The sequence below is a fragment of the Exophiala bonariae genome, assembly GCF_035927105.1.
Source record: "Exophiala bonariae strain CCFEE 5792 chromosome Unknown scaffold_18, whole genome shotgun sequence".
Lineage (NCBI taxonomy): Eukaryota > Fungi > Ascomycota > Eurotiomycetes > Chaetothyriales > Herpotrichiellaceae > Exophiala > Exophiala bonariae.
In genome coordinates, this window is record NW_027042493.1 from 653219 (window position 1) to 669366 (window position 16148).

Consider the following 16148-nt stretch of genomic DNA (forward strand, 5'->3'; position numbering starts at 1 on the left):
TGTCAAAGAAAAGGGCTGTTCCTGAGTCGCTGCCGGGGCTATTAGTTTGATATAAGAATACTAACTAATAATCAATTCAATATTCGTAGTGCCGGTATGAATCAAACTATAGTGTACACGGATATCGCCGTTCCTCCCGCACAAAAACACAGTGAGAGCAATGATTTGAAACCCCGCGCTCCTTATGATCATCTCCATCATTGAGCGATTGCGTCAGTATGGATTTGGAGATGAAAGCGTGGGTTTCAGTCTTCCGTCCATTACAAATTACTACTCACTTAGTATGCAAGAAGAGTCATCAGCACGAGAATTGCTACACAATTCAACAAAGGAAGTCGGAAACTCGCTGAGTGTTCATTGCTAGGACTTCCTCCCTAGATATCATAGTATTATTTGATCGTGATGGCGATCCCCGATGCGGACATTCATCCTAGCGCAACCGGCAAGGCGGCAGCTATCGTAGCTCAGCATCAGAAAGAGGAGCCCATCACATTTTACTCGGGTTGGTTTTGTCCGTTCGTGCAAAGGTCATGGATCACTTTGGAAGAGAAAAAAATCCCTTATAAATATGTCGAAATCAATCCTTACCTGAAGGAAGAAAGGTGTGTACACGATACCAAACCTAGGAAGTCCTGCAAGAGCTGACATGTTCAAAGTTTCTTGAAGCTCAATCCCCGTGGGCTGGTGCCAACACTGGGTGCGCCGCAGAAGGATGGATCTCAAAAGCCACTGATCGAATCGAATTTGATCTCGGAGTATCTGGATGAATCATTTCCAGACCAGACTCCTCTTTTCCCGAAAGACCCATACGAGAAGGCGAGGATGAAGGTGTGGGTTGATCATATCACGACGCGCATTATTCCGAACTTTCACAAAGTTCTTCAGCACACCGAAAAGAGCCAGTATGGCTTGGACAAGGCTAGTGCTGATTTCCAAAATGCCTTGAAGACGTGGATCCAGGAAGCCGATTCAGAAGGTCCATATTTCCTCGGCAAGGAGTTCAGCTACGCTGATGTTGCTTTGGCACCATGGGCTGTCAGACTCTGGGTGCTAGAACATTTTAAGGGAGTCGCTGCCGTACCTCCTCCTGGAAAAGGGGGCGCAGATGAAGAATTGTGGACTCGCTGGCGGAATTGGAGTGAGGCCGTTGCATCCAGGAAATCTGTTGCTGAGACTCTTAGCGATCAAGAGCATTATCTCCCCTTGTACCAGCGTTATGCAGAGGACAAGGCTCAGAGCGAACTTGCGAAAGCCACCAGAGAAGGAAGAGGCGTCCCATGAAACATGGCGGGCGATACATGCTGGGCTCCGAGTATCAAGGACAGCACCTTGTACATAGTGTCAGAGGCTGAGCAGAGAACCGGGTTTTCCTGGCTTCCTGTATCATCTTCGGTAGTGGTCAGACAGATGAAGAAGAACATCTTCGCTACTCAGATCTTGACTGTCTTGTGAGGTACAATCAAGTTCTTGTGGCGGCTACCATCCGGTAAATGCGAACTCGGAAAGTGTATCGAAATCCCCAAACTCACCAAGTTCCGGCAAACAATAAATTGCTCGGCCTCGGGCTTTCAACTGCGACTAATTTCTGAGTATTGGTGCGGCTGCTAGATTAATCAGCAATACTCGGATTCGTCCAGAACTTTGAGGTTGGTTGACCCTCGGAAAAGTATATGAGGACGACAAGTTATCACGACATAGGGCAGGACTGATTGCGACATCAACCGCCCGCCTCAAATTTCACAAAGAAATCACTAGTGAACGACTTGCGCCTTGGGATCCCTCTTTTGGCCATGGAAAGCTCGGCGATGCGCGTCCAGCATTGAATTGCTTCACAGATGGAAGTCAACTATCCCGAACCTCGAGCTGGCTTTCAAGTCGGTGTGCTGTCAGGAGGATAGATTCTACTCTACTGTGTGAAGCCACAAAGTCGTCCACATGAGAACTGCACACCGCCCGCTAGTACACAAAGGAGGAAGCACGATTGGCACAGTGTGATCTTGTCCAATCAAGACATCAAACCAGACGTCCTTCTCGTCCGAGAGGTACCTTAAATGTTCTCTTTTCGGACAAACAGCAGGGATTTGTGGCTACCGGACGATGACAACATCTCTGTACACCTTCAAGCGCCTGTCTTATGTGCATTTCGACCTTAGCGGCATTCTGCAGCATGAATAAACTGCATTATTATTAATTACCTGAAAGCTTTGAGCATAAAGTCGCCGAGATGGCGTCTAGACATGCTCCAAAGGCTTGTCGAGATGCTGTATTGCCACTTCCCCGTCTCGTGGCTTCTGTTACTGCGAGAACACCCTGATCTCGTTTCATGATAACCAACCTGGTGCGTCTGCTGCCAGGGCCACGATTCGCTTGGACCCTTTGCTCGTGGACAGTATCGATACCCTACTAGATTCGCTTCCGAGGTATCAGAGCGAAAAAAGAAAGTTCAGACTGTTTTCTGACATACCAGCTTATGGTTAACGTGCATACGGGTAAGGCCACTCATTTAACCCTCTCGTCCTTGATAGACTTGCGGCTCGGAGATACGACATGCAAACCTAAGTTCTACCCGGTATGGCACTAACTTCCCACTGCTCTGAAAATCCCGAAAGCTGAGGTTTTCGGCAGACTGTATCAAGTGATCGACCATTGGAGACATGGATACGGGCCTATTCTCGTCTCCCTTCCAAGCTATCAAATCTGTCGAGATGGTGCAATCGAGCGCTCCCAGCACGTCTGAGGATCAAAGGATCGGATTTAGTTTGTATCAAGACACCAGGGCTCAATGTGTTACGTATCAAGAAATGTGTTTGCTTCTGTGGCGACAGGAGTAGCAATACTCCACCCGGTGATCCTCTTCTGTCGTCTATGTTGCAATATCGATCTATAATGAGCAAGAGGTCGAAATGTTTCACCAAGCGACCTGCATCCTGCAGCCACGTGGGAGACATAAGGTAGGACTAGTATAAGGAGTCTGTTGGCTGCGGTCCTACAGGGATTGCCCTCCTCAACGTTCAAGCAGCCCCTTTTCCCAAGAGCCTTTGGTCGATATTGACTGAAGCAGCCGATTCATCATGACTTTCCTCAACAGACTCCGTCGCTCAGGAAGCAATGAGGCTCAGGCGACAAGCACCGGCATTAGCCATGGCCAACCCGAGTTCATCGGCGATGGCGATGTCAAATATGCCGTCGAGCAGAGTGGCAACGACTCCGGCCCTAGTTACCAAGATGCATCTGGAGCGCCAGTGGAGGTCAAATCACCACTCGGATATTCGGTTGGAGGGGTTACAATTCTGTTTCTGAACATCAGCATGATGATTGGCACAGGTGTCTATTCTACTCGTACGTTCCACGAGCTTGAAGTTGTGCTATCTTTCTGACCCCGGTTTAGCTGCTGGTATCTTGAGCGGCGTTGGTTCGCCCGGACTTGCATTCATCTACTGGACCATCGGCTTCCTCCTTTCCGCTAGTTCACTGGCTGTATATCTCGAGTATATGGCCTATTTCCCAAACAGATCTGGCTCCGAGGTGGTATATCTTGAACAGGCTTACCCAAAGCCGAGATACTTGTTTCCAACAGTATTTGCTCTGTGGATGCTTATTCTCTCCTTCAGCTCAAGCAACTGTATCGTGCTTGCTGCGTACCTCTTCCAAATCAATGGCCACTCACCATCTCCATGGGAGTTGAAGGGTGTTGCGATCGCGGCGTTCACCGTCGTGATAATCGTACTGGGCATCAATACACGCTTCGCATATCGCGTCTCAAACGCTATTGGAGTTGTGAAACTTCTCACCCTAATCTTTGTCGCCATCACAGGCCTCGTGGTACTGGGTGGCCACACAAGAGTCGAAGATCCAAAAGCAAATTTCAGGAAACCATTTTCTGGGACGTCAAGTCAGCCATATGGATTGACCACATCCCTAGTCTATATTTACTTCTCATATGGCGGATATAATAATGCCTTCAATGTGGTGAACGAAGTCAAGGTCAGTCGATACAAAAATCACAGAATGATTTGTTAGGCTCCATTGCTAATGTATCGGCTTAGAATCCACTCAAAGCGATCAAGATTTACTCTGCGATTTCCCTATCTATCGTCTATGTACTCTATCTTTTCGCCAATGTGGCTTACATTGCCGCCGTCCCTCTCGCTGAGCTCAAAAGCTCTAGGCAAACCGCGGCGTCACTGTTCTTCATCAAGGTTTTCGGCTCCAGTGGCGCAGTCAAGGGCCTGAACTTTCTCATTGCCCTCAGTGCATTCGGTAATCTACTAGCTGGGAACATCGGAATATCTAGAATCACGCGCGAATGTGGTCGACAAGGCGTACTCCCTTACCCGCGGTTCTGGGCATCGACACGACCTTTTGGTACCCCGTTCGGGCCATACTTGATCAAGTATGTCTTGACGGTGCTGATGATCCTCGCTCCTCCTGCGGGGGACGCCTTCAACTTCAGTAAGATGAACGTTCTAAAATCTCGAGAACTATGCTAATCCTCATTAGTTGTCAGTCTCCAGCAGTATCCATATTCGGTTTTCAACGTCTTCGTGGCTGTAGGTGTCTACTTCGTCCGAAGCCGCCGTGCAAAACTCGGCCTGCCACGCGGAGAGTTCAGAGCTTGGGATGTTGTTGTAGTATTCAACATTCTCGTGAATCTCTACCTCGTTATTATGCCATGGTACCCTCCGGCCAGCGGACGCAACGGTGGCAATGTGAGCTTCTGGTATGGCACTTCTACAGTCACTGGCATCGCCGTCATCATTCTCTGCGTCGCCTACTACTTCATCTGGATCTATGGTATTCCATATTGGCGCGGATATCGCATTCGTCAAACCACGATCGTACTACAAGACGGCGCCAACACTCACACGCTGGTCAAAGTGCCACTGGATCAACTTGCGGAGTGGGATAGAACTCATGATCCATCAGGTAAATTGATTGATGACGATAGTGGTCTGGAAGGGGATGTGACCGGCGATGGGCAAAGGAAGGGTGCCACAACTGTGGACAACGAACTCAAGGTCTGAGCGCTTTTTGGAATCACACTGAGAAAGCAGGAGGAAAGTCTGAAGGCTAGATTGCATCCCTGTTGGCATGGATCAAACAAATCTGCATGATAAGATTGTGAATATCAACAAAGGCGCCGTTTAGCCTTGTGGAAGATGATTGAAAGTCAACAGTGATGTGTCAAGACATTTTCAATACTCATAATCACGATACAGTTCTCCTCTTGGATATCTACTGACAGTCCAGCACTTAGGAGGGACGTAGGCTCTTTCGGCTCTTCGTCTGATAAAGATCAAACCCTACTACTATCTAAGTACCGAGTATCCTTTGAATAGTGGAATGATTATGATTTGTCCATAAAGTGTAGAATCAACCGCCAACCACTACAGGAAGTTGGCTGACCCGCGTTCGTATATGCGGGGATGGTCACACTCTTCAGGGATATTTGCCTTGGCTTTTAGGCTTAGCACCACTTCTCTTGCAGCCTCGTTGAGTTCCACGAGTGCCATGCAGACTTCCAGTGAGGCTCTCTCAGTCTGTACTAGCGTGCTATTGTTGCATGCTTAGCGGAGCAATTCGGTGGAGCCACGCTGTTGAGAGGCTTTCGTAGGGCAGACTCCGGCACAAAAGCTACGCTGAGTTATTTGCTCAGCCTCGCCGTACCACCGCATGGATGAAGCACTTGAGCTTTCATTTTCGATCACCACCCTTCATCCATACTCCATGGTGCATCTTCTTCCGAGTGAGATCTTATCGCCTTCCGAGCGCAGTCGAATTAACGGACTGTTGTCATGGATCCTTTGAGCTGCCTCGCTGTCGCCTGCAATGTTCTGCAATTAGTAGAGCAGGGCTACAAAGTTATAGGCACCACTGCCGATATCTACAAGTCCTCAGATGGAGCCCCAGCCGACCATGTGAAGTTACACTCCCTCGCAGAAAGGCTGCACGCACTCAATCAGGACCTTCAATCCTCGAATTTTCGACCACCCCAGGGGCTTGACTCATCAACGAGCAGACTATTACAGCAAGCAAATAAAGATTGCCTCCAAATGTCCACCAACTTCATGAGCCTTTTCAACAGCTTCAAAGTCAAAGATTCAAGGAGTCTACTGCAGAGTGCGCGGCAGGCGTTCAGAATCAGTCTGCGAAAAGGCCAAATCGAGACTGCAGAAAGATCACTAGCCACGGCGAAAAGCAACCTAACAATCGCTTTGTTGATCTATATACAGTAAGTGGACATTAAGATTCAGACACGTATTATTAAATTAATAGTTGTTAAATAGATCCCAGCAAAGCCGACTATGTGGCATGGATGATCTGCGTGAAAGGTGCACCATATCTGAAAATTCGTGTCTGGAAGCCGTGTCGGCAGCGTCCGGGACCATCAAAGCAGACATTGAAGATCTCTTTAAGCGCGTGGAAAACCTGAAATTCAGTAATGAGCGGGAGACAGAGCTCCTCACTACATTCCAAGCTTCTCATACACAGGTTTTGTTGAAAGTCTCCACAGAATTAGGTCAGATCGCCTCTAGATCTCAACAGCAATACGACGAAAAGCTTGAAAGGGCTCAACAAGTGATCCTAGACAGCTTGAACTTTCCTGGAATGCGATCTAGATACGATCAAGTCAACGACGCTGAATACAAAACATTCACCTGGATCCTCAACCCCCCTTCGGACCAAGAACTTCCTTGTGACAGCTTTATTCAGTGGATAAATTCCAGGGCAGGAGAAAATCCCATTTATTGGATTTCTGGCAAGCCTGGATCTGGGAAGAGCACCTTAATGCGCTATATCAGCGAGACGATTGGCGCAGAGCACTTACATGAATGGTCCCAAGGACAAGAAGTACTTCAAGCAAAGTTCTTTTCATGGAACCCGGGTCATGGTGAGGAGAAATCTTTCCACGGAATACTACGCTCGCTGCTCTATCAATTACTTGAAATAAAACGACATCTCATCCAATGGGTGGTCACTCCAGAGAGATGGAGAGCCGCACTTGCCTCGCATTCAAGAGCAGATGATTGGGGAGCTAGATCGCTTAGGAAGGCATTCGATGACTTTCTATCAATTCAACTCTCTGATGCCAAAATCCTTCTGTTCATTGACGGACTTGATGAAGTATATGGAGATGACGAAAGGAGACAGGAAGTGCTCGACTTCGTCTTTGCCGCTACACAGCATGACAATATCAAGATCTGTCTATCAAGTCGCCCTTGGACCATGTTCGAAGATGCATTTGAAACTTGTGCAAGACTGAGGCTTGAGAAACTCACTCAGGGAGACATTGAAAAATATGTCTTCGGTAAGCTGAAGTCGGACGCCCGGTTTTTACAACTCTGCTCATACTCAACGACCAATGCTGATCAACTTATGCAAGACATTGCGGGCAGGGCTGAGGGTGTATTTCTGTGGATCAAGCTCGTGGTCATGGAAATGTTACGGAGAACTAGAGACGGTGAAAGCATTTGTACCCTACAGAAAAAACTGGATGGAATACCAGCTGATCTGGATTTGTACTTCCGTCGAATGCTGGAGTCGATAGATCCAGAATATCGTGAAGAGGCATCGACCTTTCTCCAGTTAATCCTTCAAAAAAGTGCTGTAGAGCGCTATATCGCTCACCGTTCCGGTTGGACCGCTCTGTCACTGTCATTCGCCGAAGAGGGAGACTCCAGGTTTGCGTTGAAACCCGGGTATGAATTCTCTGCTCTGAACATGATGGACATGGAGGGTTGGGCCTTCAATCTCGATCAAATGAAAAGACGAATAAACAGCCGATGTCTTGGTCTTCTTGAATGCCATGATCAGCTGGACGAACGCTTCAATCGCATTTATGGGCCAGAAGTTAAGTTCCTTCACCGATCCTTGGCTGACTTTCTTCGGACCTCAACCTCGACAGCTCTGCTACATCAGTACACGGGCGGGGAATATGATGTTACATCGTATGAAGCATGCGTCTGGGGCACGCTAGCTTTTGTGTTTGGACGACTCGATACTGATCACCTGACCTTCTTCCCAGCGGTTAAAAGTGGCCTGGTTCCGATTGAATTAGAGCCACTGCACACCCTGTGCGAAATGATCAGTGAAGAGTTACAGCCTCATGATTCAGTGACTTATCGATTTGTCAAACTTATCGGATCCATAGTGCCTTTGATTGAGAAGAACGAGGCACTTCGCCATCGACTGGACATGTTCTCTCGCCGGCGTCATCCCTTGGTTGACAACATTTTACAATGGGATATGAGGGTACCCCCCCCGATTGTGGTGTTGGGTACACAATATCACTGGAAGAATGTTCTGTTAGCTCGACTGACCTCAGATATTGTCAGAAATGGAGTGGGGCGACCTCTTCTTCTTTTTGCTCTCGGAGACCCAGAACTCACAGGTTTCAACCAAACAATTTGGGACAAAAGGTTGTGGACAATGAGATTTCTCCTTCGACTAGGTGCCAACCCAAACGAAGTGTACAAGGGCACATCGGTATTCTGTGAGATTATGATAATTCTATCAGCGAGTAATCCAGTATTCTGGTATCAATTAGAACTTATGCGGCTTCTCACCTCACATGGCGCATCTGAAAGTATCCCAGAAGAATGCATGATTCACACCGAAGAGCGAAATATGCCTGTTGGCTTTCAAGCAAACTACACGAAGACCATGTCAATTGGCGAGTTCATGAAGGGCAAGGATCAAATTCAATCACGTGTGACTGAAGCTGACGGTTCAGCTTACAGTTGTGTGGAATTTCTGCGGGTGTGCAAGCGGTATGAGGATCGTGAGCTCGATGAGCTAGCAGCACTTTTTGTGGAGAGACGCGAAGCCTTATCTTCTAAGAAGTCAGAATCAGCAGCCAAGGGCAGAAAGAGACGGGAAACCGCCGGTAAAGGTAAAAGTTATGTGGACATTGGTGGGCAACAGGGTCGAAAGCGAATCAAGATGGGCAACTAGTTAGTCTATGATCAATAATGATTCGGAGCACAAGGCTCTGTGTAAAAAAAGACATTGGGATTACGTAACAGCAAGGATGATAAGAGAGTCGGACGTTGTGTTCCGTGACGAGGTGTGCAATCATTAGGACTGGCTGCTCCTCCACGATCAGCTTGGGAACTAGGGAATGATGGCAAGGCTGAAATTGATAGGAGTGCTTTGTTAAAGCAGCGAGAGCTACCGGTGGGTTCCTCAGCGCCAAGCCAAACGCGCTGCTGCGCGCAAGCTGGTCCGAATCTAATGGCATTTTCTATCAATTTCTGAACTCCGCTTTTGGCGACTGTAAACACATTGAATGGGAACGCTTCCCTGTGAAGCATGGCCGGAGGATCACTGCATCTCGACGCTGGCTGAAATTTTTCCTAAGCTCACCAAACTCCAAATCTCACGATGCCTCGCGCACCACGCAGAACCGCACACCACGACCGTGAGGGCGCAACCACCACACCCACCAGACCCATGGCTACAAATGCAATCACAGCTGCAATCCCACCCTTCATGCTAGAGACTCCTCCCCATGCGGCCTTCTTGACGACACCGGGACAACCAACCCATAATCCCGGCCAGGCGATTCTGCCCGACACCAACACTGGTCGTCGTCAAGTGCCAGTCCAGCAGACGCCCCTTGTGAATGGAAATGCGGAAGATGACGGACCGGGTGGTTCACAGGCCTCACAACACGCATTAGCACCAGCGACTTCAGAGACGGGTCACGCAGAGGAGCAGTCATACTTAGAGTCGGCACATCATGATGCCGAGGATACAAAACAACTAAGGGGATTGCGAGATATCTCTTCCTTGGCTACGTGGACACTGTCTTCGGCAAAGCCTGGTTGCGCTCTGGCGCAGTTGCGAAATCCCAATCCGGCGCTGTTCTGGCAAAGTGACGGACCACAACCTCATACTCTGACCCTCCATTTTTTCAAGTTGGTGGCTATCGTGAAGCTCAGGATCTACCTTGACTTTGAGTTGGACGAGTCATATACGCCTACGAAGATGAAGTTCTTTGCGGGGATGTCTGAGGGCGGTTTGGTGGAATTCGGATCTTGGGAGGTCACAGAGACGGTTGACCCGGAAACGGGAGAGACTCACAGCAGCATCGAGGGCATTCGAGGATGGATCGATGTTCCCTTGAAGGGTGTTGGCGGGAGAGAGACTCGTTATCATGAGATTGGCGATTACAGCGAAAATGGGATCGAAAATGCGTTGGGTTCAAGACAGACGAGTGAAGGAGCTGAAAGTGGAGGAGATGTTCTCAAAGCAATGGTGGTACAGATTCGAATATGCGAGAATCATCAGAACGGCAAGGATACTCACGTGCGTGGGTTCCAGGTATTTTCACGTGATACGACGATTGCTGGAGAATTAAGCACTCTTCGCAAGAAGAAGAAGCAGGTCAAAGACTCGAGTCAAGAAGATGATGATGGTGGGAAGATGGTCAAGTTGCAGCCTCCGGATTGGATGGGTGATCCAGAAATTCGGTAGACAAAGGCATGCTGGGTCTGTGGCAAGACATCTTATCCTTACAATTCCACTTTGTTTCTCTTCCATCCCACACAGTAAGTGCTCTGGCCAAAGGTTGAAGAACATAAGCAGAGTTGTCTTCACATGCAGCTACAACCAGGCACGAGTCAGTAAATGACATGTATTGCACTTGCAAGCTCGTCCATGGAGCAGGAATTCGTTCCTAGGGGATGCGTTCCCTGCTTAGTGCTGTTAACGCCTTTTTGTGTTCTCGGCGACGACTAATCTGGACTGTCTATCTCAGAGAGAATGTGGAAAGAGCGGTTTACTGACAACAATGTCCCTTTCAATTCGACATCTGTCCTCTATCTACAACACAAGAAACACCGACGACAAGAAGACACAATCGAGACCGCTCCACCATGGCACCAAGCCGTATCTCCCTCCCAAGCCTGCTTTGTCTTGCCATCTTCCTTGTCCTGACAATTCTCTCAACCTGGAGCTCACAAGGTGTGTACCTGACGTGAAGGCGCAGCTACGAATAGACAAGACTGACCTTTTCCGTAGAACATACCATCAATGAACGATGTGGCAATTTGCTCACTAGTGGAAAGTGGCCCCAGACCCTTAGCTGGAACAATCAAACAAGAGTCTGGGCTCCACATGGATGCATGCTGTATCCCTACAAGTCCAAAGATGTCTACGAGTGCCTTTCCCAACGATCTCTCACCTTCTTGGGCGATTCGACTGCGAGGGAGTTGTTCTGGGCAGTCTCAAACAAGCTGGACGAGGAAAGATCTTTCGACCTCTACCGGTCCTCCAGAAAGCACCAGAATCACATTTTCCGCGTTGGGCAAGTCGACGTCGATTTTGTATGGGACCCTTTTCTCAATGCCTCAGCATTGCCTCGACATCAACTATTCTCAGTTTCGAATCTGCATTCTAGACATGACTCAGACGTGCTGGTGGTTGGTGCTGGTTTGTGGCATATCAAACACCTAGGAACCAGCCTGAGCCGTGAAGACGAGATCTCAGATCTCCTGCAAGATTACCTCGAGCCGCGATCTGCACATCTGAGTGCTATCATGCTGCCAATATCGACGTCACAGAGCTCCCGAGTGACAACCAATAAAGCACAACTAGTTGAGCAGAAAGGGATAAATCGGTCAAACAAATTCAGTGATGAAATTTCAAGCTCCGAGAACGAAAATACTACCTTGCAATCAACAATTTTTTCCAGCTACCTAGGTATTGTTGAGGGGACCGACATCGCGTTCAAGCCAGATGGTATTCATATAAGCGAGTCCATTACTCCAGTCATCGTCGACGTCCTCTTGAATTCAATGTGCAACGACCTAGGGCATCTCGGAGGAAATCAGCAGACTGCATACTGTTGTGTCCCGAACAGTAGTCTTAACGCAGTTCAAAAACTTTTCTTCTTGGCGACCTTGGTATTTGTCCTCTACAATACTTTGAAACATCTCACAAAATATCGTTGGACCCTTTTCTCGCCTTGCCGGATCACCTATGGCAATGGCAAGCGTCCTTGTGTTTCACAGGCTGTGGCAAGCATCCTCGTTATTCTGCTATACTGTTTTATAGCAGATCGAACCTTCATGTTCGAAAAGGTGAACAAGCTCGTGGATCCAACATCATTTATCGTCCTCTCAGGTCTTTTGCTACTAACCGGGCTGGCTTCGATAAGCAATGTAACATCTCTCTCCAGCTCTGTCAAAGGCATACCAGGCTCACACTGCTCGCCCTCACAACTATTATCAAGATCTCAAACGGAAGAATGGAAAGGCTGGATGCAAATTATCGTCCTTTTATACCATTATTTTGGAATGTCCAAAGTTCTCTGGGCGTATCAACTGGCGCGTGTCTTGGTTGCCTCCTACCTCTTCATGACAGGTTATGGTCATACAATGTACTTTCTCCAAACAGGTGACTTTTCCTGCCGAAGAGTCGCTATTGTACTTTTCAGAACCAACATCCTCAGCGTCATGTTGGCATTTGTGATGGGCACTCAATTCGACCTTTACTACTTCCCGATGCTCTCCAGTCTGTGGTTCCTCATCATCTACATCACGATCATCCCAGTCTCAAAATCTGCACCTACCGTGCGTAAGCTGATCTTGCGCGTCATGTTGTCTATGCTGACAGTGAAACTCATGTCTTGGCCCCTGGCTCCAACGATCAGCATAATGGACTTTCTATTCCAGATTCCAAGCAGTCTCGGGATTGGGCTCTTCAAGATAAATGGAGAGGAATTCATGTTCAGATTTCGCCTTGATGCCTATGTCGTGTACATTGGTATGCTTGCTGCGATTTATTGTTCACGCATGTCGCTAGTTGACGATTCAACAACTGCAGCACCTTCCAAAGTCACCATCAAGTTGTTTTATCACGCACGACGCCTAAGTATTTCTGTATCATGCTGCTTGATACTTGCATACTTGTTCTTCTGCGCGATTTGCAAAGACAAGTATGATTACAACCAGTGGCATCCCATCATCTCTCCATTTGTCGTGATGGCATTTGTCGTCTTACGGAATTCCACCGCGACGATCTCTGGTGTCTACTGCCAGTGGTTTGCATGGTTTGGCCGCTGCTCCTTGGAGACATTTGTCTTGCAATATCACATCTGGCTCGCCGCCGATTCTCATGGATTGCTTCGACTGAGTGGATTGGACATGCTACTCGGCGTAGTCGGTCCCAAAACTAGGTTGTGGATCGAAATCTTTCAATTCGTGTTCCTGTCTGCACTGTTCCTCTGGGCCAGCGCTGTGGTGTCATCTGCCTTGCCCGTGCTCACAGCACTGGTCTTGAACAAGCCAGTAGTTCAGACTTCTGAATCCAGGTATCCGATTGATCTGACGACATCAGGGCGCTTTTTATCTGCATCAAAGAAGTCGATGATCGGAGTCCGGGCCAAGGTTGTCATTTTTGCACTGCTCCTTTGGGTCCTGAACCTTTGTTGGCTCTACCTCGATTAAAACAAGTCTCGGAGGAAATGGCTCAATATCAGACGTGTCAAGATGGGTTGTGGATCTGCTCGACGCCCGTTCTGTCAGCATGGTGAATTCAGCACCTATGAAATCAACAGTAACATGTTCGGTAAACCGGCCCACGTTTCTCCAACTTATATTGGGAAGATCCACAAATGACACATTTTTGACCGTGGATTGCGGAGAAGAACGCTTGGGCAAGCAAGCCACCACTGTACCACAAAGGGCGTAGGAAGGGTTTGGTGGAACTTTTTGCGTGGTCAGGTACCGGGCTTGATGCGATGATGATGCGGACTTATGTACATAGGTAGTAAACTAGGTAGCTACCACTGCGGTGGTAGGATATTCGCACCGGATTGTCCTCCGGGGATAAACTGTTCGTACATCTATCCTCCTCTTCAAAAGGTTCTCCGCACTTGTTTTAACGTCTTTTGTTTTGTTTCAATTTATGCTGCGGTGACTCTCTTCACTTGTTTCTATCAACCTCGCTATCTAGTCTCGAGACCTTTGTGAGTTGAATACAGGATTCTTGTGTGTACAAATATCTTGCGCACGCTTCTCATGCACTCGACCTCAAAGACTGAAACCCCTCTACCGGGTTCTCCGCAATGGGAAATGAGAGCGAGGAGGACGGCGGCGACGTCGTCATCGCCCTGGCGCCCAACGTGCAAGGCACTGCCAGCACAACCATGCTCGACGATGAACCTCCCTACGGCTGGGTCGTGTGCATGAGTCTACACTTCATCAACGCATTCACATGGGGTGTTATTGCGGTACGGCCATCCTTTCCTGAAATCTACATGGGTACACGATCGAATATGCTGATTAACCCACGGCGTGGATCTAGAGCTTCGGCGTGTACTTGTCATACTACATCAGCCACGAGACGTTCAGCGGCACGACAGCACTGGAGTTTACGTTCGTGGGCGGCGCGAATTTCGTGGGCGCAATGCTCTGCACGCCGGGTGTGAATCTCTGCATTCGCTATTTCGGTACGCATGTGCCCATGTACATCGGGTGCGTGCTGTTCGCGGGCGGGTTCGTGGCGGCGTCATTCGCGGTGGAGTTTTGGCAGCTCGTGCTGAGTCAGGGCGTGCTTGTGGGCTTGGGGACTGGGTTCGTCTGGCTGCCTGCCACGCCGCTGCTGCCGCAGTGGTTCAATCGCAACCGGAGCCTGGCGCAGGGCCTTGCGGCTGCTGGGTCCGGGATTGGTGGCATTACTTGGAGTTTTACGATCGTGCCGATGATTGAGAATATGTCGCTAGCGTGGTCGTTGAGGATTATTGGACTGGTGTCGTTTGTGGTTTTGCTGGTCGCGACCTTTTTGATTAGGGATCGGAATGAGAAGATTAGGCCCAAGATCAAGGCTGTGGACTTTGGGTTGTTGGAGAGGGTGAATGTTTGGTTGTTGATCGGGTATACTTTCTTCTCGATACTGGGGTATATTGTGTTTATCTACACGCTCTCTGCATTTGGGTTATCCTTGGGCCTTACGCAGAGTCAGGCGGGAATCATCACGGGGATGTTGAACGTTGGGACTGCGATTGGGAGACCTTTCGTTGGTGTCATCAGTGACCACTATGGACGCATCACAACCGCCGGGATCCTAACGGCGTCGAACTGCGTCATGGCATTCGCGATCTGGATTCCCACGGACTCGTATGGCGTACTCATCTTCCTCGGCCTCGTCAGTGGTGCAACCAGCGGGATCTACTGGGGCACCATAGCACCACTGACTGCGGAGGTGGTGGATCTCACCGAGCTGCCCTCGGGATTGGGCATTATGTGGCTGGCAGTGTCAATGCCCAGTTTGTTTTCGGAGGCTATCGCGTTGGAGATCAGACAGCCGGGCACCAGCAGACCATACCTTTGGCCGCAGATATATACGGGCTTGAGTTACTTGGCAGCTAGCTTGCTGCTGTTGGTGTTGAGGAAAAGGAAATGGGCTTGGCGGAGGGAGCGGCATCGTTAGGGACGATTCACGATTCATGACTTACAGGTAGATAGATGGCCAAGAGGATTCGTTTCGGGTTCTGCCTGGCACGCTGACGGCCTATGCATACTCGATGATGTGTTTGACCCTTCCTTCTACGTCGTAATTGACAGGACCTTGCACTAAAGGTGTACGTCTCAGGTGTGAGCCTGATTGAATGGGTCCATACAACGCATTTTGTTGAGTTGAAGACGGGCCAGGCGTCCAGTGCATGGGAGGGAGGAAGTGCCTCGGCTTTATACCAGTGAGGTTCTACACAAAGTACGAGGGACTATGGGCGGAATGATTAGTGAACGAGGCTGGCCTGATGAGACGGAGATGTTTCGGCTTGGCAGTTTCGCGTCGCGTCCACCGAAAGGAGGGTGCTAACCAGATTGCGACTCCTGCGCCGCTCCTGCCAATCACACCGAGAAACCTTGGGTTTTCCCCAACCGTAACTTCCATCACCTTTTCAATGATCGTTCATATTTTCTTGCATGATGCAGATAAGGGAAAAGGAGTGGAAGCTGAATCATACTGTCCTGTGACGCAGCCTGATCGTGGCTCGCCTGAAACTACGGCCGTAGTTGATTTTCAACCACAATCAAATTTTAGCAACAGCAGGCACTTGAACATAGGACTTCGCAACACTTCGCCTTTGATACTGGATCCAGAGGTGGGTACATGTCGTTTATCGTTTAGGTTTCGAG

General features: G+C 48.9%; 6 protein-coding genes across 6 annotated transcripts; all 6 read left to right on the forward strand.

Annotated features, from left to right (window-relative positions):
* Window positions 1-402: 402 nt before the first annotated feature.
* On the forward strand, window positions 403-1281 carry LTR84_004170 (uncharacterized protein; the record flags this gene model as incomplete). The annotated part of the gene is made up of 2 exons (XM_064847748.1): window positions 403-602; window positions 657-1281. 2 exons carry the CDS (start codon window positions 403-405, stop codon window positions 1279-1281), a joined length of 825 nt encoding a protein of 274 aa, XP_064704860.1.
* Window positions 1282-3071: 1790 nt separating this feature from the next.
* On the forward strand, window positions 3072-5024 carry LTR84_004171 (uncharacterized protein; the record flags this gene model as incomplete). Its single annotated transcript, XM_064847749.1, has 4 exons — window positions 3072-3339; window positions 3389-3984; window positions 4047-4452; window positions 4501-5024. The coding sequence occupies 4 exons, from the start codon at window positions 3072-3074 to the stop codon at window positions 5022-5024; spliced, it is 1794 nt and encodes a 597-aa protein (XP_064704861.1).
* Window positions 5025-6312: 1288 nt separating this feature from the next.
* LTR84_004172 (uncharacterized protein) lies at window positions 6313-8955 on the forward strand (the record flags this gene model as incomplete). Its single annotated transcript, XM_064847750.1, has 1 exon — window positions 6313-8955. The coding sequence occupies one exon, from the start codon at window positions 6313-6315 to the stop codon at window positions 8953-8955; it is 2643 nt and encodes an 880-aa protein (XP_064704862.1).
* Window positions 8956-9384: 429 nt separating this feature from the next.
* LTR84_004173 (uncharacterized protein) lies at window positions 9385-10479 on the forward strand (the record flags this gene model as incomplete). Its single annotated transcript, XM_064847751.1, has 1 exon — window positions 9385-10479. The coding sequence occupies one exon, from the start codon at window positions 9385-9387 to the stop codon at window positions 10477-10479; it is 1095 nt and encodes a 364-aa protein (XP_064704863.1).
* A 401-nt stretch (window positions 10480-10880) lies between these two features.
* On the forward strand, window positions 10881-13454 carry LTR84_004174 (uncharacterized protein; the record flags this gene model as incomplete). Its single annotated transcript, XM_064847752.1, has 2 exons — window positions 10881-10968; window positions 11026-13454. 2 exons carry the CDS (start codon window positions 10881-10883, stop codon window positions 13452-13454), a joined length of 2517 nt encoding a protein of 838 aa, XP_064704864.1.
* A 620-nt stretch (window positions 13455-14074) lies between these two features.
* Window positions 14075-15438, forward strand: LTR84_004175 (uncharacterized protein; the record flags this gene model as incomplete). The annotated part of the gene is made up of 2 exons (XM_064847753.1): window positions 14075-14239; window positions 14314-15438. 2 exons carry the CDS (start codon window positions 14075-14077, stop codon window positions 15436-15438), a joined length of 1290 nt encoding a protein of 429 aa, XP_064704865.1.
* Window positions 15439-16148: the final 710 nt, after the last annotated feature.